Source organism: Poromitra crassiceps (assembly GCF_964638095.1).
Source record: "Poromitra crassiceps genome assembly, chromosome: 20".
In the NCBI taxonomy this organism is placed as follows: domain Eukaryota; kingdom Metazoa; phylum Chordata; class Actinopteri; order Beryciformes; family Melamphaidae; genus Poromitra; species Poromitra crassiceps.
In genome coordinates this window covers 15,549,564-15,574,747 of record NC_139637.1, presented here as the reverse complement: position 1 = coordinate 15,574,747, position 25,184 = coordinate 15,549,564, and the positions used below count along the sequence as shown (strand labels likewise).

The 25,184-nt window shown below is 42.5% G+C and overlaps 1 protein-coding gene across 1 annotated transcript in view; it reads left to right on the top strand.

Annotated features, from left to right (window-relative positions):
* The window catches only part of plxnb1a (plexin b1a), a gene marked incomplete at its 5' end in the record, with an annotated part of 59,823 nt that overhangs the window by 14,189 nt on the left and 20,450 nt on the right, over window positions 1–25,184 (top strand). The window contains 17 exons of the mRNA XM_083656758.1: window positions 1,203–1,303; window positions 2,344–2,476; window positions 3,409–3,565; window positions 4,067–4,175; window positions 8,035–8,143; window positions 10,070–10,168; window positions 10,800–10,922; window positions 12,927–13,020; window positions 14,072–14,241; window positions 14,936–15,087; window positions 15,208–15,313; window positions 16,828–16,964; window positions 17,673–17,846; window positions 18,522–18,732; window positions 20,177–20,422; window positions 22,056–22,232; window positions 24,724–24,872. Coding sequence (XP_083512884.1) covers window positions 1,203–1,303; window positions 2,344–2,476; window positions 3,409–3,565; window positions 4,067–4,175; window positions 8,035–8,143; window positions 10,070–10,168; window positions 10,800–10,922; window positions 12,927–13,020; window positions 14,072–14,241; window positions 14,936–15,087; window positions 15,208–15,313; window positions 16,828–16,964; window positions 17,673–17,846; window positions 18,522–18,732; window positions 20,177–20,422; window positions 22,056–22,232; window positions 24,724–24,872 — 2,447 coding nt within the window. The remainder of the gene's footprint in view (window positions 1–1,202; window positions 1,304–2,343; window positions 2,477–3,408; window positions 3,566–4,066; window positions 4,176–8,034; window positions 8,144–10,069; window positions 10,169–10,799; window positions 10,923–12,926; window positions 13,021–14,071; window positions 14,242–14,935; window positions 15,088–15,207; window positions 15,314–16,827; window positions 16,965–17,672; window positions 17,847–18,521; window positions 18,733–20,176; window positions 20,423–22,055; window positions 22,233–24,723; window positions 24,873–25,184) is intronic.

The window sequence follows — 25,184 nt, the reverse complement described above, 5'->3', positions numbered from 1 at the left end:
AAAATCATACTTTTTTGGAAATGATTTGGCGACCCACTTGCAATACCTTCGCGGCCCACCAGGGGGCCGCGGCCCACAGGTTGGGAATCACTGATATAGAGTATAGGCAAAGATCTGGCCAATTAAAAAAAAAAATTTAAATATACCTTGCAAAAAGCAGACAAAATTAGGAAAATAATACAAGGCAAAGAAGGATACTATTATACGTGGGCAAATTACGGCCAGCGCCCGCCCTCTGTGGGGCCCGCGCTGGAATTGCAAACATTTTTACGATTCCGATCCGATCTGATCCGTGAATTGGTGCCAATATCGGCTACCGATATCGGATCGGATCGGCCCCGTCCCTACACAATACACACATATGCACACGGGACATAAAGGCCCATAGCCCTTTTGGTGACTCTGCAAACGCAGCCACTCGCCCAGATGTCTCCATACACACGACGACGGAACACGAGTTGTAATTCATCGTCTTGCCATTCATCGTTTTGTCAGACTTGTCAGGCTTTTGCTACTTCCTCAAGCTGTGTCTCTCTTACTGAGAACGGGGATAATAAAAGCCAAAGAGAGGCAAAGGCTATGAAAGGGAACAGAGGAGCCAGCTGGCCGTGGGGGTTGGAGGTCACGAGCCCCTCCGCTGTGAGTGGTACAACAGTCAGCAGGAGGTGTGAGGTCAGACAATAACAATGGTATTGATCAGAGAAAGTGGCCTCCATTGTGTTGGCACACTCCCTACAGAGAGTGTCTGTGTGTGGGATGCTGGAAGCTGATCAATGGAAAGCCAACACGGTCATCCAAATATAATGTAAGTGCTCTAGCCTCATGTAAAACTCTATGACATCATCAGTGATGTCATAAGATATAATGATGTCACAATGCCTATGACATCATCAGTGGTGTCACTCGCTGATGACGTCATCCAATGTGGGACAAAAATTGAATCAGACAAACAGAGCCCGCTTACTCCATATGATGATGCTATTTCTTCAGTTCCTTCTTTACTAGCTAGTTAGCATCTTCCGCTCTGAAAAGAACCTGGAAAAACTGGGGCTCAGCCCACTGAGGTTTAACTCAACCGCTACCCAAAAAAAAACGTTTGCACAACCATCTCCAACCTGTCTCAAGCAGTTCCAGACAAAAGTCGCCAAACAAATCCACCTCTCAGTCTTGTATGTGACTCGCTTATTTCTTGTGGTGTTCAGGTGGAGAAGCGTCCCGTGGCAGAGTGTGGAGATCACCTCGACTGCCAGTCATGTCTGTCTGCTAGAGACCCCTACTGTGGCTGGTGTGTCCTGGAGGGACGGTGAGTCTGTGTGTGTGTGTGTGTGTGTGTGTGTGTGTGTGTGTGTGTGTGTGTCTGTGACGGTGTGTGTGTGTGTGTGTTAGTGTCAACGCTCTCATGCATCATCATGTGTGTCGTCTATCTCTTTACACATATTTCTGGAGAACCAATAGATAACTATAATACATTATGCAATCCAAAATGATCACATTGTTGCTAAATGGTTATGGAAAATTTCCAGGTAGCAACATATCAGTTGAACGTTGGTTGCCCTGACAGACACACAGCATTGATACAGTACATTTCAGGGTTTGTCTTATAAAACAAATCTACTTGTTCCAGCAGTCTAAGTGTAGCCTATTTCTTGGTCATAACCTGTCACAAAAACCCGCTTGGAGAAACGTTAAAATTAGACCAGGAAAACTGGACATTGATTGTGTTTCAGTCTCATTACTCTGCTGCTACTAGTGGGCACCTTTCCACTGTACATATTGTGTTACTCTGTTATCTCATTACTGCTGTGATATCATGCACCTTATCACTGTACATATGTTATTACTCTGACTGTCACTTATCTGCAAACCATGTCACCACAAAGCTCACTTACTGCTGCTACCTCTGATGCACGCCTGGCCTGACCCTGTACATATTCTAATTAACAGCAAACTTAAGCCACCTCACCTAGCTGACAAGTCTGTTTATACTCTGTTAATACTGTTTATATCTGTTAAGATCTGAATCCTTTTATAATATTTTATAAGTTTGGTATGTTTCCACTCACGCAATATTTTTACAAATCTGTTTATACTCTGTTAATACTGTTTATATCTGTTAATACTCTCTAGATCTGTTCAAATCGGAATCCCTTTATAATATTTTATCATCTCTTTAGATCCTTTATATTTGATCTGTTTATGTCTTGTATATTTGTTCTTATCAATGTTAATGAGCAGCACCAACCACACACAAAGACAAATTCCTAGTATGTGAAAAAACACACCGTGGCAAAATAAAATCATTCTGATTCTGATTCGGGGTCTCTCGCCTTTTCGTCCGCTCAGGTGTGGCCAGCGCTGGGAGTGCCAGCGAGGCTCTCTGCAGGACCACTGGCTGTGGAGCTTCGAGCCGAAGCAGCAGTGCCTCGGTGTGCAGCACCTCAGCCTCTACAACATCAGCCGAGGAGAGAGCACTGATGTAATGTGAAGAAGGATGCATGGCTGTGATGAATTAGAACTGTGTGTATGAATCAATAGACCGGAAGGATTTCCATCTGGACTTTCTCCACTCCGTCCTGGACTTTCCGGAGGCTTAAGTTCTGCTGGGAATTGTTTGTAGAACTTAAACTGCAATCCGTTTCTGCCCGTCTCTTCACTTCCATTCTCTCTCTCTCTCTCTCTCTCTCTCTCTCTCTCTCTCTCTCTCTCTCTCTCTCTCTCTTCATCTCTCTCTCTCTTCATCTCTCCCTCTCACTCTCTCTCTTCATCTCTCCCTCTCTCTCTCTCTCTCTCTTCATCTCTCCCTCTCTCTCTCTCTCTCTCTCTCTCTCTTCATATCTCCCTCTCTCTCTCTCTCTCTCTCTTCATCTATCTCTCTGTCTCCCTCTCTCTCTCTCTTCATCTATCTCTCTGTCTCCCTCTCTCTCTCTCTCTGTCTGTCTCCCTCTCTCTCTTCATCTCTCCCTCTCTCTCTCTTCATCTATCTCTCTGTCTCCCTCTCTCTCTCTCTTCATCTATCTCTCTGTCTCCCTCTCTCTCTCTCTGTCTCCCTCTCTCTCTTCATCTCTCCCTCTCTCTCTTCATCTATCTCACTGTCTCCCTCTCTCTCTTCATCTCTCTCTCTCTCTTCATCTCTCCCTCTCTCTCTCTCTCTCTCTCTCTCTCTTCATCTCTCTCTCTGTCTCCCTCTCTCTCTCTCTTCATCTCTCCCTCTCTCTCTCTTCATCTATCTCACTGTCTCCCTCTCTCTCTCTCTCTCTCTCTCTTCATCTGTCTCTCTGTCTCCCTCTCTCTCTCTCTCTCTCTCTCCCTCTTCATCTCTCCCTCTCTCTCTCTCTTCATCTATCTCTCTGTCTCTCTCTCTCCATCTCTCTCTCTTTCTCCCTCTCTCTCTCTGTCTCTCTCTCTCAGATCACAGTGTCGGTCGCAGGCCTCCCCAGTCTAGGAGAAGCAGAGGCCTACTCTTGCTTCTTCCAGGACACAGAAACTCCCGCCTCGGTCACCAACACCGGTGTGACATGCTCCACACCTGATGCCAGCAGCCTGCCTCCCATTGGCCAGGGAGATGGTGAGTGACGGGCCATGTGGCCAGTAAAAAATGATTACTGTCCAAACCATCACTAGGTTATAATGTCCAAAGTCCACACTATCACAATAACCATACCTGAGTGTGTTTTTGTGTGTGTTCAGTGGTAAGTGAGTTGGACAAGAGAATAGGTTGCAAGGTTAATGCCTGTCTATTGCTTTTTATATCTCTCTACTGCAGGGCATGTCATTCATAATACTATTCATTTTCATATTCATATTCATTATAATATAATACAATAATATGATCAATATCTGTTAAAATCTGAATCCATTTATAATATTTTATAATCTCTTTAGATCCTTTAGATTTTATTTGTTTATGTCTTGTATATTTGTTCTTATCAATGTTAACGAGCACCAACCACACCAAGACAAATTCCTAGCATGTGAAAGCATACCTTGGCAAATAAAATAATTCTGATTCTGATTCTGATTCAGATTCTGATTAACCATTATCATATCATGCTTTGTCTTGATGCAGACTTTGTGATGGTGACGCTGTCCCTGAGGTTCCTGAACGTGACGGTTGCAGAGACAGAGTTCACCTTCTACGACTGCAGCTTGGTCCAGCAGCTCTCTGGGCGCAGGCCGTTAGTACACGCACGCACGCGCGCGCGCGCGCGCGCACACACACACACACACACACACACACACACACACACACACACACACACACACACACACACACACACACAGACACACACTAATATACAGTAGCCACTACCAAGGTAGCGACTACTCTTCCTGGGGTGCACAGGAGTAAACATTACATCATCATACAGATACAAATACAAAATAGTGTATTTAACATATTTAGTATTTAGTATAAATTTGGATTACACATTACTCTAAATTGATCTACTGAAATAAAGCAGTTTCTTTGTTATTAGCAATGGACTCTTAACCTCTAAATAATGTCATTAACGCAACAATTCTGTGCCTTACATCAACAGATTTACTGTGCCATCTGTTGTTCTGACAAACTCAGGATTCCCAAATTCTTTGGAAAAAGAAAATAAAAAGTTACTCATAGGAAAATGTACTTACAGTAGCTGAAGCTGTTGTCCAGAACCTCTTTGAAATAAGTGTAACAGAGGAGTGCGAATTCCTGACTTGAAAGTAGCCTTTTAAATGAGCAATTTAGTGAGTATAATATCCTTCTCTAGTCTTTAATGAGAAGAGCAAGACAATCTTTCTGTCTCGCGTGTATCCTTTTTTTTTACACAATTTATTTAAATGCAATAGGTAACTAAGAGTGAAGTTGGATCACTAAGGGACTGCAAAATGCATGTAAAAAGAAAAATACCTTGTACAGAGAATTTATTAAACAAAGAACGAATGAAGCAGAAAATAAATATAAAAAATATAAAAATAAACTAACAAATATAATGAGGAGATGTAGGAAGGATTATTATAGTAAATTATTAGATAACAGTAAAAATAATATTAAAGGAATATGGAATATATTAAATGGTATTATTAGAAATGATTCAGGAAATACAAATTATCCTCAATATTTTATTGATAAGGATATTAATAATTATAATATGGAGGATGTTGTTAATAGTTTTAATGATTTCTTTGTAAATGTGGGGCCAAACTTGGCTAAAAATATTTCCGATCCTGTGACATCTAAGGAATGCAACCAGAACATCATTGGAATGAATTCATGTTCAATGTTTCTTACAGCAGTGGAGGAGAGGGAAATTATAGAAATTGTTGATAAATGTAATAATAAAACGTCCACTGACTGTAATGATATTGACATGAAATTAGTCAAAAGGGTAATTGGAGGGATTTCTAAACCACTTACATACATCTGTAACTTATCATTCCAAACTGGTAAATTTCCGAGCAATATGAAAATAGCCAAAGTCATACCATTGTTTAAATCTGGGGACAAACACAACTTCACAAATTATAGACCTGTTTCTTTACTTCCACAATTCTCCAAAATTTTAGAAAAACTATTCAATAGTAGATTAGACAAATTTATTGAAAAGCACAGTCTACTCAATGATAGCCAATATGGATTTAGAGCAAATAGATCAACAGTGATGGCATTAATGGAATCAGTTGAGGGAATCACAAATTCTATAGATGAACACAAGTATGTAGCTGGAATATTTATAGATCTTAGGAAAGCGTTTGATACTATTAATCATGACATATTAATTAATAAAATGGAGAGATATGGGATTAGGGGAATAGTATTACAATGGGTGAGAAGTTATTTGAGTAGCAGGAAACAATTTGTGAAGTTGGGGGAGTCTGTATCATCATGCTTGAACATTGCTTGTGGAGTCCCCCAGGGGTCAGTATTGGGTCCTAAACTGTTCATTTTGTATATAAATGATATGTGTGAGGTATCTAAAATATTGAAAATGGTGGTATTTGCAGATGATACAAATATTTTTTGTTCTGGAGCAAATTTACAGGAGCTATTGGACCAGGTCACTTGTGAATTGTATAAATTAAAAAGGTGGTTTGATATAAATAAATTGTCATTAAATTTAGCTAAGACCAAATTTATGATATTTAGTAATTATAAAATAGATAATCAAGTAAATATACAGATAGATGGTGTTGATATTGAAAGAGTGTTTGAAAACAAATTTCTTGGGGTGATAATAGATGATAAAATTAACTGGAAATCACATATTAAATATATACATAGTAAACTATCTAGAAGTATTTCAGTTTTGAGCAAAGCAAAGCAGGTTTTAGACATGAAATCACTCCGCATGCTCTACTGTTCCCTGGTCTTACCATACTTAAATTATTGCTCAGAGATTTGGGGAAATACCTATAAAACTTCACTTCATGCAATAACCATCCTTCAAAAAAGAGCTATAAGGATAATAAACTATGCTGGATATCGTGATCATACTAACATACTTTTTCTAGATTCAAATCTTTTAAAATTAATGGAAATTATAGAATATAAAACTGCGATTATAATGTATAAAGCCAGGAATAATCAACTTCCTGGAAATATCCAGGCGATGTTCTCTGATAGAGAGGGGGGTTATTGCCTCAGGAGGGAGTTAAATTTAAAAACCCAAAGAGCTCGGACGACATTAAAATCATACTGTATCTCAGTATGTGGAGTAAAGCTATGGAACGGTATGGATGTGGAGCTACAGCAATGTTCAAGTGTGATCCAGTTCAAAAAGAAATATAAAAAATGCATTATTATGAGGTATAGGGAGGAAGAGTTATAGTAACAATATTGAGTTATATATAATCTGTGTATGGTGTATATTAATTTCTGGACGGTTGTATATTGTATATATTGTATTGTATTGTATATTGTAATGAAATATAATTATGAAAGTGATTATTGTGGTTATAATAATGATTATAATGATAATAATTATTAAGATATCCTATGTATATATATGTATATATATATATGTGTACCGGTATATGTGCATATTCGGGTAATGCAATGTATATGCAGTGTAATTGTCAATTGTGTAATTATTTGAATTTGAGAATTATTGTCTCTGTTTTTGTTTATAATTGATTATTCGTTAATCATTTTTCTGTTGTATAGCTTGTTTAAGTAAGAAGGGTAGGCGCTATAAGCTATAGCTTCAGCCTACACCTTTTCGGTCTATCAGCCTTGTGCTGCTTGTTTGTACTTTTTCGTTTTATTTTATGAAATGTTTTAATTTCCCATGACCGAAATAAATAAATAAATAAAAAAGTTAAGTGGTTTAAAATGTTAAAATATGCTAAATAAGAACCACCACATACAGAATTTTTCTTCATCAATTTACAGCTGTCATTGTTTGTCTGAAGCCTAATGAACATTTAACAGTTAAATCATATTAGAACTGTAAATACTTTCAATATATATATATTTTTTTATATATATATTTCCCCCCGATTTTTATCCCCCATTAGTGCTAATTTAAATGTATTTATCCTGGTTGCTGCTCCACCCTCTGCCAATCTGGGGAGAGCCGAAACTGGCTCCATGCTTCCTCCGAGACATGGGCAGTAGCCAGCCGCTTCTTTTCACCTGACAGGGGAAGCTTCACCGGTACGACATAGCACGTGGGAGGATCACGCTATACTTTCAATATAGTTGAACAGTTTAAACAGTTTGAACATAACACATTAAGGATACTATATACATATTACAACAAAACGTTTTAACATCATACAACTACTATAGGTTAAAAAAAATTATACCACAGAAAATCCTGAACCGATATGATAGGAGTATGATATGGTCACTATTACTGTAGCTTATTATTAGGTACACAGACAGGAATGTTGCAGTGAGTTTTGGTGAGGGTTTTCTTGCTTTCTTATTAGGACCTCATTATAACCTATTTTAATCATTCTTCCTTAAGTTAATATATCCAACCGTTTCTAAATAAAGACCAGTAGTCTGGCCTGGTGCCAGTTGGTGATGTGTGCTCTGTGCTCTGCCAGGTGCCAAGGCTGTGTTAGCAGCCGCTGGGGGTGTAACTGGTGTGTCCACCAGCACGTCTGCACACACAAGCACACCTGCGAGCGGGGGGTCACCATCTACAACCAGAATGTGAGTCCACCAACATAGTCCACATAGAGGGAAGCAGACGTGTTGTTGTGAGATATGTTCTTTAGATGCAGACAGATCAGCAGGTTTGGAGTATGGATATGGTTAAAGAACAACATTGAAGAACATTGATCATACTGTACTGTACCGTGTGCCATGTCGTGCATATTAGTCTGTGCTCTCTGTTTGCTGTGTTTTTTCTGTTTTCCCCTCTTTATTCAGTATTGTTTTGAGCATGAATCTGTTTTGCGCTGCTGTCACTTTAATGTATTTGCGTACCCTTCCGTTTTACCCTGATTTTCTTTTCGCCCCTCCCCTTGTCCTCCCCCTGCCTCTCTCTCACCCTCTCCTCCCCTCTCATTGGCTGCTATTCCATCCTCAAGTTCAAACCGCCAGCGCCCACCACCTCACCACCCACCAGAAAACTGACCCCTTTACCTCCCACTGCCCCCCCGCCTGTTACAACAACAACAACAACAACAACAGTGACACCAACAACAACCACCCAGCCACCACCCACAGAGCCTCCTGCCCCCACCGTAGCAGCTGTGCCCTCCACAGTCTCTGTAGTGACGTTCTCGGTGACACCCCTCACCACCCCAGAGCCCACCGCTGCATCCACCTCGCGCCCTCCTTTGCCCCGGACCACCTCCTCCGTCAGTGTCTCCACCCAGGGCACCACCGCGCACGTGGAGGTGACCGCCGATGGCGGCGGTGGGGGAGATGCCAGAGGCGGGGATGACCCGGTAACCGGGAATAAATCGTTGGACGTCTTTGAGGAATTCCCCCTGACCACGTTACCCGGCGGCCAGGCCGACTCCGACCTCGGTCTTCTAGGGCCGTCCGGCGAAGCGGCGAGCTCCTCCTCTGGCGTGAGCTCGACCACCTCCAGCGAGTCGGCCACGTCGGCGGATTTAGCCGGCGATAAGGAGGGAATCCCTCTGGCTCGCACCGAAGAGAGCGACTCGGTGGTCTGGATGAAGGAGTGGGACAAGGCAGAGGGAGAGACGGAGGTAGAGATGGAGACACCGCCTCTCTCCGCGACAGGCCCATCTATCGCAGGTGGCACCGAGAGGTCTATCTCCCATACGCGCTCTCCCGACGCCGATATTGACCCTAACCGTGACTCTGCAGCAAGCTACCAATCAGATTCGTCGACTGACTCAAAACTTCCGGTGAGTGGAGAAGCTACTGCGGGTGCAGCCGTTGTAGAAATAGGTGAATGGTGATGGGACTTCTACTACCACTTCATACTTGACAGGGTGATGATGTGAGATACATCATAGACTGCTGATGTATTGTCCCAGTGGAGATATTGCATACAGTACTCTCTGTTGCACGTTATCTCTCTCCAGTCAGCAAGAAAGGCCAAATGATCAACACAAAATCAATATCGAATCCCTCATTATGCATTGATGGAAGAACTTTAGGGCTCTAACCTGGCAGATCTTATCGATGACCCTCTCCATATCATTCCATGAGCCACATTCAGATTCCAGCTGGGGAAAATAATATTGCACTAACCCAGAATGAGCTAGTAAACAAAATCCATCCCTGCTCGCACTTTATTTCCGAAGCCAATGTCCCTCCTTATGTATGACTTGTTAAATGTTGCATTATAGTATTGTGTTTTTGTCTTTATTACAGTGAGCTCTCAGGATTTTTTCACTCTACTTTTTGCTTAGTCTTTGTTTTTTTCCTCTGTCATTTTGCATTTTATTTACTTTTCCCTTGTATATTCAGGATCTCTAGTTTCTGTCATTTCTTTGGTAGCTTTGTTATGCTGTTGCTTAAAGGTGATGTTAGCTGTGACAGCTGTTTCCGATGCAGGCTGCGGGTGTATGTAGGATGGTCCTATTTCCTTTGCCTTTTTATGTATGTATTGACATTTTGTAATGTTTCTCATAATGCGTGATAATATGTCAGCAGGAGTGTCCGTGTGTGGAGAAAATTCAGGGTACCTCTCTCCTCCCAGTCAATGTGGAGAGGAAGATCACTCTGGTGGGACAACACCTAAACCTTTTTCAGGTAACGTAACTGCTCCACAAGCTCAATGTACCACAAGAACTACATCGACTTTTTGGATTTGGGATTTTTTGGTTTGAATTGGTCACCCGATAGCTACAGTATGTGATGAGAGGATTGGTACCAAAACTATTTTCTTCCCCACTTTACTAGGGTGTAAAAGCTCAAATTCAACTCCTTAAAGGGACAGCTCACCCTAAAATCCAAAATACATATTTTTCCTCTCACCTGTAGTGCTATTTATCCATCTATATCGTTTTGGGATAGTTGCCTGAGTTTTGGAGATAGAGGAGAGAAGGCAGAAACTCTGCGGCCGATATCTCTAAAACTCAGGCAACTACAACACAAAACGATATACCGTAGATGGATAAATAGCACTACAGGTGAGAGGGAATATATGTGTTTTGGATTTTAGGGTGAGCTGTCCCTTTAAGATTATAGGACTATCATAGGAATATCAGAAGCATGTTCTATCTTACTAGAGCTTACTGCAGTTTCAAATGTCATATCCGAAAGAGAATCATTAGGTGAAGAGGTTTTGATGATGAAACTAGTAGATAGCTATGACATGACTGAAATACAGTTCTTAATGTTATGTGTATGTCTGTGTGTGTCTACGTGTGTGCACATTCAGGATAAGGATTTCGACTATGAGTGTGTGTTGGACGTGGAGAACCACTCAGTAGTGGTGGACGCCGTCGTGGAGGCGCACGCCGCCCAGCCGTCGGCTTTCCTCATCACCTGCCAGCTGCACCAGGTCAGACATATCTCAATGTGCTGCTGTAATATCTCCAGGATGGATGTACGTTTCAAATCTGGCAATAATTCTACCTACATACCTGAGTCGAATAGTATTCAAAGAATTCGTAGCATTTGGTTTATTCTGCCTAGAGTGGGTGGTGTTTTCCACATAGGAGAGGACATTACTGTAAAGTATGTGTGACTTTTTTTTTTTACTTGGATTGTCATTTATTTATATGATAGTGATACCTCTTAGTATTAATTTGCCATGATTGACAACTTACCTGAGTCATCCTGATGCAGTTTAACCCCACCCATCTTGTACTCTAAGGGGATTATCGTGCATTCCTTTATAACTGGGAACTGGTAATCTTACGGTTCAAAGGTCATGAGCTGGGACGGTGACGTCACCACAGCTGGTATTTCCCATTCCAAACTCGTAGGAGCCTCAGCAGCCCCGACCTCAAAAATCCAAGATGGCTGCTCCGCACAACAACAGTAGTTATAATCGTAGTAAATGCTATTTGGCACTTCTGTCTTGTTTGTGTCTCATTAAATCAGCGGTACACACAGCAATGCCTAACTTCTATCTGTGTGGACATGTTGCTGCAGTGTTTGTATGCGCAAAATGCCGCGAAATGCCTTGTTATCAACTGTTATTGCTAAAAATGGCTAGCCTGGCTAGTGACTGAATCTGATCAAGAGCTGTGACTCGCAACAGTGAACTTCCCAGAATACCAGCTCCAGTTTTCTGCAAATGGAACGCTAACAAAACGGATGTAACGTCATTTAGCCTCCACATCCCAGTTATTTTGCGATAAAGCAACGCACAGTTAGAGCAAAATGCTTATTCTACAACAGCATGAGTGAATACTGGATTCTGATTGGCTAGCAACAGTGGTAAATAGGACAACAACCTACAGTTCGGCTCCAACCGCAGTATCACTCCGCTCCCTGATGCTGACTCCGCTCCCTGTGCTGACTCCGCCCACTGTTAGCCTGTCAGTCGACAAATCTCTTAACAAGGAAATGGCCGATCTGTAACAAGGAAATGTCCGATTTCGTAGTAACGTTTGATTTACTGGGTGGATTGAGTTTTGAGCAGTGGTTAGATGAAGATGAAGGTGAAGTGAACAAAGAACGACATGGTGAAATTGGGGAGAGAGAACTGGCTGAGCTTGAGTTGTCACGAGTTCGGACTAGCGGGAGGTCCGACTAGCGGGAGGTCGGACTAGCGCCCGGACCCAGAACCTGGGACTGTCAAACAAACAAACGCCCTCTGCCGTCACCAGATATCAACACACCACCACCAAAACGGGCTGCTTTAGATAACTGTTTAAATAACTGTACTTTTACAGGCAATGTATCAATAACTGTGAATCCCGTTAAGGAATAGGTTAGTTGTTTTTTGGCTCAAAGGCAACTAAATGTTTAGTGCAATCATTGATCTTGTGTATGGAACTATATTCTGTGGCGGAAGGATAAATGTATTCTGAAACCAGTAATGATTGTAAATAAATGAATTGGATGTTACAATTGTGTATTTTTTATATTATTTGGTAGCTGTTGTAGAAAACAAATTTACCACTCGAGGTCGGGGGTTGTTGGCACATTTACCACTGGTAGAGGGTTTATAGCACTCGGCTTCGCCTCGTGCCACAACCCTGTACCAGTGGTAAATGTGCCCACAACCCCCTCCCTCTCGTGGTAAATTTGTTAAATAAACACCATTTGACACGGGTCTGATTAACAATGACGCAAAAAAAAATCTATCAAGAGAAAAAGAAGAGCCACAAACCAACACCAGTAAACCAGCGGCACATGCTATTTCAAAATCAATGAACAGCTGTTTCTCAATAATGTGTTTGCACGAGTGCGTTTCATTGCCTCTCAGATAATATGACAGATAACGACTGCTCTGAACATGGCTTTGCATCATCTTTTCTCATCACATGTAGTCGAGTAGAATCTTTGAAAATAGCAAAGTGGTTTATGCTGTTGTTACTGTTTTTGCTTTCAGTATGCCTATTCTGCCTCGATGGAGGAATACCAAGCCATGATCAACGTGAGGCGGAAAAACTACTTCCTCATTGACAGCGCTGAGGATCTGTATGGTGGGGATGCTTATTAGTGTGCGTGTGTGCGTGTGTGTGTGTGTGTGTGTGTGTGTGTGTGTGTGTGTGTCTCTTTGACTATTAGAGACCCGAATCAGATCAGAATCAGAGTTGTCTTTATTGCCAAGTATGTTGACACATAGAAATAATTTACTTTGGTATGTTGGTGCATAACAACACTGAAGAACATAGTAAGATAAAATAAGAAAGAAAAAGAGCAAGTATATATATATATATATACTCAATGTGTTACATTAACACACTTTCTTCTGGAGTATTATCTTTGCACATTGCACACATTCTTATACCTCATAATGTGAGCATTTGCACATTCCGTGGTTCATATTTTACACATTCCTGCTCTTAAAAAAAAGTACAGACATCCTTTAAATATTCTTACATATATATATATATATATATATATATATATATATATGAAGAGTTCATTTGCAAAAACAGGTAAATGCCATTCTTAAAATGAATATGATTGATACTCCCTGGAGTGCACATAGAAAACATTATTGAGGTGATTTATGTGAAAATGATCAGATTAATATGTTTTAGTTATGATTGATAATAAAAAAGTCCCAAAAATAAATTATTTACAGTATAAATACATCAATATATAAAATAAAACGATGGAAAATCCAAACGGAGATACCTGTTTTTGCAAATGAACTCTTCATATATAAGATAATACTCCAGAAGAAAGTGTGTTAATGTAACACATTGAGTCCGATGTTAGAGGCTTTACGTTAATGCAATGTGTAGTGGTTGTGGGGGCGGGACATGAGCCTGTGTCGGAGGCCAGGGGGGTCCTGGGCCTGATGAGGCCAAGCTGCAGATGGGAAGAAAGCGTTCTTGTGGCGTGAGGTTTTTGTCCCGACGGATGGCCACCATCTTTCCTGCTCACCTTGGGGAGCTTCCTGGAGAGAAGACTCATCGCAGCCATTCACCTTCTCAGCGGAGCGAATGGTACACTAGTATGCTGCAGTCCACCAGTGTGGCTCTCCTCACTGACTCCCTCGCCCCTCCTCTCCCCTGGCTGCAGTGACTCTGTTCAGCTGTTCGGTGGGGCGGTCCGACTGCAGCCGCTGTCGCACGGCCGACCCCAAGTACGGCTGCGTGTGGTGTGACGGCGGCGCCAGCTCTCGCTGCGTCTATCAGGACTCGTGCGGCGACGAGATCAAACACACCTGCCCTGCACCCGTCATTCACTTTGTAAGACCTCTTCTTTTTTTATACTTTATGAGAGATAGGGGGGGGCACGGTGGCGCAGTGGTAAACGCTGTCGCCTCACAGCTTGAAGGTCCTGGGTTCGATTCCCACCTCGGACGCTGTGAGCGCTGAAGGAGTGTTTGCCCGTCCGCATATCCTTGAGTGCCCACCGCCCGGGTGGGGTCGTCAAAAAGGGCCTTTCTGTGTGGAGTTTGCATGTTCTCCCCGTGCCCCCTGGGGGTTTCCTTATATAGGAAGGGACCCCACACCAAAACATGCAATATCCTGGTCGCTGAAGTGGTGCCTCCTCTGGTCGTTAGGGGCGCCTGTTGGGAGGGAGGGGAACTCGTTGGAATAGCGTGATTTCCCACTTGCTATGTCCTACCGGTGAAGCTTCACCTGTCAGGTGAAAAGAAGCGGCTGGCTACTGCCCATGTCTCGGGGGGAGGCATGGAGCCAGTTTCGGCTCTCCCCAGATCGGCAGAGGGTGGAGCAGCAACCAGGATAAAAAATAAAAAAAGCACTAATGGGGGATAAAAATGGGATAAAATAATCGGGGGGGAAATATATGTATATATATATATATATATAAACTTTATGAGAGATTTTTTGTGGTTTCGTTGAATGAGGAAAAAGGGAATGAGGAGAATGACCTGAGTCTGGTGCCCATTTTTTAAATCAATGTCCTCTGCTTCAGTTGGACCCGGTATCCGGTCCTGTAGAGGGGGGGACAGTAGTGACCATCTCAGGCTCTAACCTCGGCCAGAGAGCTGAAGACATCCACAACTCGGTCACCGTTGCCGGGGTTCCCTGCAGTGTCATCCACAGCAGATATGAAGTCTCCTCAAGGCAAGTGCAAGGCACCCGATACACCCGAACTGCAAGAGTGTGACTGCAAGTAACTCATGCTTTTCCATCCTTTTTTCCATCTCTTTACAATTGTGTCAATTCTGTGTCCTCCTCTTCTAGGATAGTGTGTGAGACCACACGCAGTGGAGGAGAGAAGAGCGGCCAGGCCTCGGTCAAAGTGAGGGGAGGAGGACTTGGTCTGTCAGCTCAGACCTTCAGCTTCCAGGTAAATGCAGCAACGGCGACGACAAACTGTCAACAACCCTCGATACTGCAGGAGCTTACAACTGCAGAGGCACTGAAACAAGCCAAAGTGGGACATCTCCAGGGCTTTTGTGTAGAGCAGCCAGTTATTTCCAACCCTGGGTTGTTTCCACCTTAGCTAAGCTAAGGTCTCTGACAACCAGTGTTGGGCAAGTTAATTTCAAAATGTAATATACTACATAATACTAGTTACTCTCATTTGAAAGTAATGTTACTTTACAATATCACTGTCTGTGTAGAGTAACTTGTTACTTATTACACTATGTTTGCATTACTTTCACCAAAATAACGGCAGTAGCACAATGACATCACCGCCCCAGAACCATCCTGAAAAATAATGTCAACCTCTTGAAGTCAGTGTAAACCGTCCAAATGTCTAAATGTTATGATTTTCCCTTATTATCATCTATAGTAGTTATTTGCATAAAAACACATAATTTGATTAGGAAACGATTGTATCTTTATTTATATGCTTTGATTAAAAAAAGTAACTCAATTTGTAACTTCTGTTACTTGACAAAGTAACTGGTATAATATTACTGAAATCCTATTGGTAATAAGTTATATTATTGAGTTACTGCTAAAAGTAATATATCACATGTAATATGTAACTTTTGTAATGAGTTACAAACACTGCTGACAACCAAGGGGATAGCTCCATTCTTGAAAATTGGCGATCCACCGCCATCTGACACGGCCTCAGGAGGCGCTGTGAATTATGGGTTAAACCAGTGCAACCTTGCCCTACTCAGGAGCCACATTGACAAAAAAGATAATCTTTGCATCTTTCGTCCCTTTATCTTTTGTATTTATTTATTTATTTATGTATGTATGTATGTATGTATGTATGTATGTATGTATGTATGTATGTATGTATGTATGTATTTATTTATTTATTTATTTATTTATTTATTTATATATATGTATTTTAAGCATAGGACTTAAAAGAGCCACAACTACCCATAAAGGAGCCGCATGTGGCTCTAGAGCCTTGGGTTGAGTATCTGTGTTAAACAGTCCACAAATGCAGCTGATGCCGAAATGTCCCTGTCTGTTTCCTCCAGCAGAAAGTATTTTTTCCAACAGCACATTTCTGACCAATGAAGGAACTGACAACTCCCACATCGCGTCTGTTGATAAGTGACGGTCCGCTTGGAATGTTGCTGAGTGAAACATAACTGAACCAATGCAATACAATAAAGCAGCAACTTGTCCCCTGGTTCACATCAAAGCAAAAGGTCTATAGGCTTGATAAGGACCTTAATTAATTGGCCCAGTTGTCGTAAGTGAAAGACAAATTAATTAAATGAATTCTGCAGGCCAGCTATCAGTGAGCAGTCCAGTGTGTCCCAGAGTGCGCTGGCGTCAGCGAAGCTCCTTTATCTCCTCAATTTATCACTGGCTCGCTATAGCATTATTGATTATCCATCTTTTCCACCCTCTTTCCCCTCCTCCCCCATGTCTCTCCATCCCCAGGACCCCGTCCTGAGCAGCATCTTCCCCCAGAGAGGGCCCAAGGCGGGGGGCTCGGCGCTCAGCATCAGAGGCCGGAGCCTGAGAACGGGACACCCCAGTGAAGTCAGTGTCCTGATCGGAGGAGTGCCATGTCTTGTGTAGGTATCTCCAAAATGACCATGAGTTATGTTCCTGATTTACACCTCTTCAGTATCACAGGGTTCCTCCAGTATGCAGGTCTGGAATGTCTGGAAAATGATTTAAAATCAATTTAATCATTTCCATCATTTGGAAAAGTATGAAAATGTAGTGGTTCAGGTCCGATATACACATAATTATAGCTTTTATGCTGTTGTAGACCCACTTTGAGTCCACGGTTTTTGTTGATGTGAAGAATAATGTTCAGACAGAGGGATGCTATTATTTCCCAGCTGCTGTCAGCATGAATTATATCAAAAGCCCACCAAAATCACATCCAGTCAAGAACATAGGGTCTGGGGAAAATATGGAATTTTTAAATAGAAAGCATGTAGGAACCCTGCCAATCATCTCACATATTCTGATATTTGTCGCTGTGAAGAACAATCTTCATTCTACAGTGATATGACCTAGTTAGTAGGTGTAAGATGTCTGTCTGTGTAAATCATATTGAACACCAGACAAAATCTTGGACTGGAAAAGTATGGAGTTTTGTAATTGAAAATGTGTAGGAAAAAATTGTCAAAAATAGAGAAACGAAAGACAATAAACCAAATTTTCTCTATCCTCATTAAAAAAAAAAAGCTTATCTTTTTACTCTTTTCCCATAAAGATCCTTCTTCTCACTGTTGTGTGGTTTAAAGTTATTTCCCCCCCCCCACCTCCAGACGAAACATCCAGGAGGATCAGATCAGCTGTCTGACCGGAGGCAGCAACAGGACAGGGGAACATGGCATCACTGTGCGGTTTGGTGGGGCAGAGCGCCACCTGCAGGGGGTGGTGTATCATTACACCCCCAACCCCAACATCACTGCGGCTGCTCCGTCCAAAAGCTTCCTCAGGTGTGTGTCAATCACATGAGAGTCATCTGAAGTTGCTCAAATAGATTTTCATTTATTTTATATGTGTATTTTATATGTATATATTAATTATGATATATTCCTATGGTTACTGGGTGTCTAATAAAGTAAGAAAGGACAACAAAATGTTTAAAAAAGCAATTCCTACTATGGCTGGCCAATATCCTGTATCAAGATTATGGATTTCGTGATATGAGACTGTTTTTGCAGGCCACCACACATATACTGTAGGCTATCGTGTCTTGGCATTCAGCCTAAAAATACCAAGATATGATTTTTGCTCCATATCGCCCAGCCCTAATTACTACACTCCTCCTTTACAAGAACATCACAGTGCAACCTTATTTGTATGGCTTTTCTAAAAAATCTCATGCATTGTGATTGCAATGTGTGCTACCATTGAAATCTTAGTAACAACAACAACAACAACAACAAGGCACCTTTTGTACTGTATAACACTTTTCTAGAAGAGCTGACCAACTGGCCAGTCTACCAACAACTTAAGTGTATTCCTTAAAGTGAGTTGTGAAACTGACAGATAGCCAGACAGATAGAGAAGTGATGTTCCTGCTACACTTTATTCATGTTGCACATATCTCGTTGTATTGATTCCATCATGCCAATGTATTCTCTGCACTCCTCCACTCTTCTCCCCAGGGGAGGCAGGACCATCAGAGTGTCCGGTCAGAACCTGGATGTGGTCCAGGAGCCAAGGATCCGAGTCACCCTCAGTCCTCCCGACACTCTGCCTCCCAGGAAGAGACGGAGCTCCGGGCGGAGGAGTGGAGGAACCCTGGCTCCGCCCAAGAGACGGAGGAGGGTCCCGGAGCCCGACTGCCCCGAGGGCACGCTCTGCGACGTTAAACAGGTACGTATGTGTGCATGTCCTCTCCGGCACAGATACTGTAGAGGGAAATGCACTTTCTTATTCACCTTATCATTTGCCCATATCAGGACGCTTCTGCATTGCGTCATTTTGTAATCGTTCTTCCGTTTTAGACCCGGAAGTAGATTACTCCTACCTTTATCATTTTTAGACTTGCCAAAAAGCTGTTTTCAAGCAAAAAAAAACAAACTGTTATAAAGTTTTAATATTTTTTCGGATGAGAACGTAACATTCCAAATATGTTTATCAGAATAACGCCTATTTGGACATTTTTAATGAGCAGCGAGGAGCGCTGGCTGTGTGACCGGTCGGACTAGCTAGTATCTCTCAACCCCTACAGTAGGCTACTGCCTGGCAGTGAGAAAACACTGTCGACGTGCTTTTGTAACTAATGTTAAATGCCGACCGGGTACAGCCATCAGTAACACAGTATATGAGCATGTAACTGAAGTTGGCCACAGTACAGCTGCTGAATGTTCATAGTTTCATTTTATCGAAACTATGAACTTTTCATACTGTAAACTAGTTTACAGTTTATCGATGTAATACAATTGCGTCTTACACGGAAGAGAAAAAGTGGGCGGGGCAACATAAGGTGAATAGAAATATGCATTTGGTAAATGGCCTGCATTTATATAGCGCTTTTATCCAAAGCGCTTTACAATCAGTAGATAGTCTACATTCACCCATTCATACACCGATGGCGGCAGGCTGCCACGCAGGGTGCCTACACACCATCGGGAGCAAGGAGGGTTAAGTGTCTTGCCCAAGGACACAACGACAGCAGCTGGGAGGGAGCGGGGATCGAACCGCCAACCCTTGCGTCATTGGCCGACCCGCTCTACCTCCTGAGCTAAAGCCGCCCATTTGGGATTTAGTTTGTAATTTTTCAACCTATGCATTTTTTGAGCGATTAACACAAGCGGTGTGTGAAAATTATTGAAGAATTAAAGATCGTTAGTTTATTCCTTGTCAATTTACCTGTATATATTTTTTTAAATACATGTAATAACATTCTTTGTTTTCCCATTGGAAAAACAGCATACTAATTTCCCTCTGCCATCTCAAATGAAAACACAGTAAATTATATTACAAATTTAGCGTGTAACCTCTCTTAGCCATTATTTCCACCCTTAATTGAAAGAAAAGTATTTCAAGCTGTTTTCTTTGTGACAATGACTTAAATGAAACTCAGCATGTAGAGCACATAGTTTGGTCAATAAAATGAGTTTGGATTTGGATCAAATTTGGAGAGAGATCCCCTGCCGTTTTAACTGCAGTTTACGTAGGAGGAAATTCTTCAAACTCTCCAACATGTTTCTTCTCTATTTTATTTAATCCTGTCATAATGTGCAATATTTGCTTCACAGATCAGCTTTCTGCACCTATTTAAGAAAATATCAGCTGACAAATCCACTTTGCCCAGGTGGAGTCTGGCTGCACGGTGAGCAGCTCCTCCCTGATCTTGTGCCCGACCCCGGCGGTGGGTCCAGAGGCCAGGAGGGCCCGGGTCAAAGTCCACTTCCTGCTGGACAGCCTCCACTTTGACTTTGGCACCGTGGGCCACCGCGAGGCCTTCAGCTACGAGCCCAACCCTGTGCTCTACCCGCTGAACCAGAACCACCCCGGCAAGCCCTACCACCACAAACCTGGCAGCATCATCTCCGTCGAGGTGGGTGGTGGGGATATAATGTCTGCTATAAGTTATACTTTTCTGTTTTTACAAAGACTGCTCTTTATTCCCTCTGCTCCGAGCTGAACTGTTGGCCTTTTACCCGCCGCTGGGCTGGTGTACAGCTTCACATTCTTGATCCAAAGCCCCGGCTTAAGAGTAAAGGTTAGGTGACTGGACTTTTGCCATCAGGGCCCTTAGGAGCTAATCACTTCTTAAAGTCGAGGTGAACCGGAACGGAATGCACTAGCACAAGCGTCGGAGACTGAAAACAAATTGAGAGGCAGACCATATGCGGTGTCGATGATTTGATTTGACAATTCTGTCGACTGGCTTTGGCATTGGTCAATCATGGCGTGTTCCACCCCCAAATCGAGTGGGATTCAGCGTGTTGTCATGCTACGCAAGTGAGATCCGCGGAGTACCAGGCAGCCACCTGCTTCGTGCGGAGCGAGCGGACAATCCGATGCATGGGTGCTTCCCGCCCGCCTGGAATCTCCGAGGGGCGACCCCTGACAACCACGCTCTCAAGCGCGCGCCATTATCGCTATTTCTGTAAATACGATATTCCTGGAATGCGCGTTTTAACGAGCCAGTTACATTTCTTTGCATTCTTAGAGATTATAGTTTTTGTTTTTTGTTAATGTTTCATACAATTGGCCAAGTTAGTAGTTAGTTTATGGGATAGGAATTCTGCCAGATGACAGGCACTAGGCGCCATTTTCTACTTCATTTGGAAGAGAAAATTATCCTGAAATGAAGATTTGATTGACAGCTGCATGTCGTGATATGATTGGTTGAAATGGGGTAGAAATTTGATAGTACTAGGTGACGTCAGCAAACTGTACATTACTGTTATCAATGAAATCTTGAAAAATGAACTTTTTATGTGAAAAAGTGTGAAAAACTAAAGAAATTAGATGTTTGTGATTTTTTTGCATACATTATTAAATAGGTGCACTGCATACCCAGGTATTTGAACTAAAAGAAAACAAAAGTCATTTTTGGGTTCAGCTCGACTTTAAAGGCACAGTGCAGCTGTGGAAGACGTCCTGCATCGTTCCTGTGTCAGGCAGTGAGAGAGGTTGAAAGATGGCCGTTGTCACAGTCTTGTGACCAAAGATAGTCTTGGACGAATTCTGACAGTGTCAGAAATTTAGCATGACAGCTACGACGACGTCGGATAACAACCAATAGAAATGCTGCATGATATTATCAGTAATATAGACGCTAAATAGAGAGCCGCAGGAATGAGTCCAGAAAACATTGATGCTAACACTCCCGGTTCTTCACTGTTTTCGCCTATGGGATTTTTGAATGGGTTTTTGGCGCGATGCCCACCGCCAAAACAATTTTGCTCGGAGTACAAAAAAACTTTAATTGCCGATTTTTTTACATTTGTTGTCTGCGCAGCCCACCACACAACAGCTTTTAGCTATGTTTAATTCTAGAAAAATGACGCTGGTGTATGGGAGTGAATGGAGAACTTTCCCCCGTGATGGGCGTGGCCTATTTCATGCAGTGCCTCTATATGGATTTGTATTATTGTTAATAATCAACACTTAAATCCCTGACTCAGAGCCTGACTCAAGACAAATAATACTGCGTGTCATGTTGTCTGTTTCGTGTCCAGGGAGAGAACCTGGACCTGGCCATCTACAAGGAGGAGGTGGTGGCTCTGATCGGGGAGGGGGTGTGTGCGGTGAAGACCCTGACCCACAACCACCTGTACTGTGAGCCGCCCGCCCTGCAGCCCTCTGTCACGGCCACCAGGAGGCAGGAGGGTGTGGACAGCCTGCCTGAGTTCACAGTGAGTCAGTGTGACTGAGAAGCTGTCATTGAAATTACTTGATTTTACATTGTATTGTGGTTGTGTCGAATCGGATCATTGATTGAATCGCATTGGGATAAGCATACCATACTCACTCCTCTAGGCGGAGGTAATTTTTCAGTTTTTTTACAGATTATGAAAGTGCAGATTGTAAACTTTCAAATGATGTGTCCCATTGTAATCTGAAAAAGAATGAAGGGAGCAGTGTTGGGACTAACGCGTTATTAAGTAACGCGTTACAGTAACTAAGTTACTTTTTGCGGTAACGAGTACTGTAACGAATTACTTCATCAGTAACGTAACGTACTTACAATTATTGCGGTTTAAACAGGCTCGTTACTCGTTACTCCACGATTCTGTGCGGGACCTACAGCAGCGAGGGTAGAGAGGAAAATGCGAGTCTGACGGCGGTCTGATGAGGAAGTAGGCTAATCGTGCGGCACTTCTATACTTTCTAATGTTACTGGACCAAATTCTGATAGTGAAACGGGTCATTTTGCGCGAGCTGTGTTGTGTACGGTAGCGGTGTTCACTTCACACCGCTCGGCGAGTCAGCAGCATGGAGCCCTCTCCTCCTCGCTTCTCTCAGGCTGTCTGTCACCAGTGCCCTGCTGCACCCAGGCAAGCACAGCACTCGTCTCTCACTCACAGATTCCCCTCGCGTTGGAGGGTGTTCACGGTGTGTTTCGTGTTGTTTGGTCATGAAATGGGGAAAAAATGCCTGCAAGTCTGCTGCCTTTTGGAGATGAACTGCAATTAAAGGCAGCCGCGACGAGCGGCTGCTTTGAGGCTCTGCTCTCTCCCTATCTGCAGGCAGCGCTGGGCTCTACTGCTCACTGTCACTCCGCTTTTACAAACGGTAACCACACTGTTTATGTTGTTCAGCCAGGATATTATAGACTACTGATACAGTTGTTAATTATACAGTGCCAAAAGTGTACTGGCTATTTTTTGAAGGCAATAATAAATATGCCTCAATGTTGTCTTGTCCCACACTGTGCTACAGCAACCCCAAAATAATGTGTGTGCATTAATAAGAGAATTGAGAGTTTAAAAAAAAGTAACTCAAAAGTTACTTTCCTAGTAACTAAGTTACCTGGAAAGTAACGAGTAACTTAAAGTAACTGAGTTACTTTTCAGAGCAGTAACTAGTAACTGTAACTAAGTTACTAATTAAAAGTAACTTGCCCAACACTGGAAGGGAGACATGCTTATTTGAATGTTCACACTCCTAAAACCCACATTCATAGATAACGGCCCTCAAAGTTGGAGAAGCTTTTCACACCTAGGCAGCCAGGTAAGGGGGGAGTGGAGAACAAGGACTTTTATTTAACAAGATACCCTTATTTACTGATTCTAAAACGGCTCAATTTTATGTGGAATGGATAGTTAAAAACCTAAACTTGTGTATTAATGGAATAAATGAAAAACAATTTGGCGATAGCCAGGCCGGAGATATTATGGATCCGGGTTGTCCGTCCGTACGTCCGTCCGATGTTCGTTAACACGATATCTGAGGAACACCTTGACGGAATTTCATCAAATTTGCCTCAAACATCGACTTAGACTCAAGGATGATCTGATTAGATGTTGGTGGCCAAAGGTCAAAGGTCAAGGTCACTGTGACCTCACGAATGCCATTCCCAAGTTTGTTAAAGCGATATATTATTTTCAAGCTTGTTAACGTGATATCTCAGGAATGCCTTGACGGAGTTTCATCAAATTTGCCTCAAACATCGACTTGGACTCAAGGATGAACTGATTAGATTTTCGTGGTCAAAGGTCAAGGTCACTGTGACCTCACAAATGCCATTCCCAAGTTCATTAAAGCGATATCTCAAGAACGGCTTGATGGAATTTCTTCCAATTTGGCTCAAACGTCAACTTGGGCACAAGTATGAACGGATTACATTTTGGTGATTAAACGTCAAGGTCACTGTGACCTCTCCAATGCCATTTTCAAGCTTGTTAACGCCATATCTCAGGAATGCCTTGACGGAATTTCATCAAATTTGCCTCAAACATTAACTTGCATTCAAGGATAAACTGATTAGACTTTGATCGTTAAAGGTCAAATTTCAAGGTCACTGTGATCTCACACACCCAATTTCCAAGCTCTGTAACGCAACATCTCAAGAGCGCCTTGACGGAATTTCTTCCAATTTGTCTCAAATGGCAATTTGGGCTCAAGAATGAACTAATGGCGGAGGCATAAATCCGTGGTGCGGTCACTCTAGTTTGAAAATAGATAGAAAGGGTAATTGAAAATGCTTGGATTTATATATTTAGTGCAAGAATAGAAATTGAAGTTGTTTTCGTATTGTTTTTTACTTAACGTTAGTAATTAGGCTATGTTCCGCTATCTGCATGTGTGTCTCCCGCTGAAAAGACCTTGAATTTGATGTTTGAGAAGGTGTGGGAAGTTCTGGGAACCCTGATCACCTAAACTGTCCATCTTTGTCCCATCCAGGTTCAGATGGGGAACCTGAACTTCTCCCTGGGCAGAGTGCAGTACGACAGCCAGGACCAGTCCACATTTCCTCTGGAGGCCCAGGTGGGCGTCGGGGTGGGGGCCTCCATAGTGGCTCTCATTGTGCTCATCATAGTGCTCATATACAGGTGAATACGTGCTGATCGATACACATGCAGTGCATGACCATCGAAAGATATGGAGACATTAATATTTTCATATTTTTAGATGACTACTCCTATCTCTTCTCATAACTCGTAACTCATATCTGATACCAATATGAACTGACGGATGTTGAAACGAGATGCCATGAGTAGAGTAACAATAACAAAAGATGTCACAACCGTTTTTGCAGCCACACCTCCCCCACTCAAACACATTTCGGTTCTGGTTCCAATTTTGACTAAATTGAGACTAAATTGGTCTCCTCCCCCCCCCCCCCATTGTTGTGTGTGGTATTC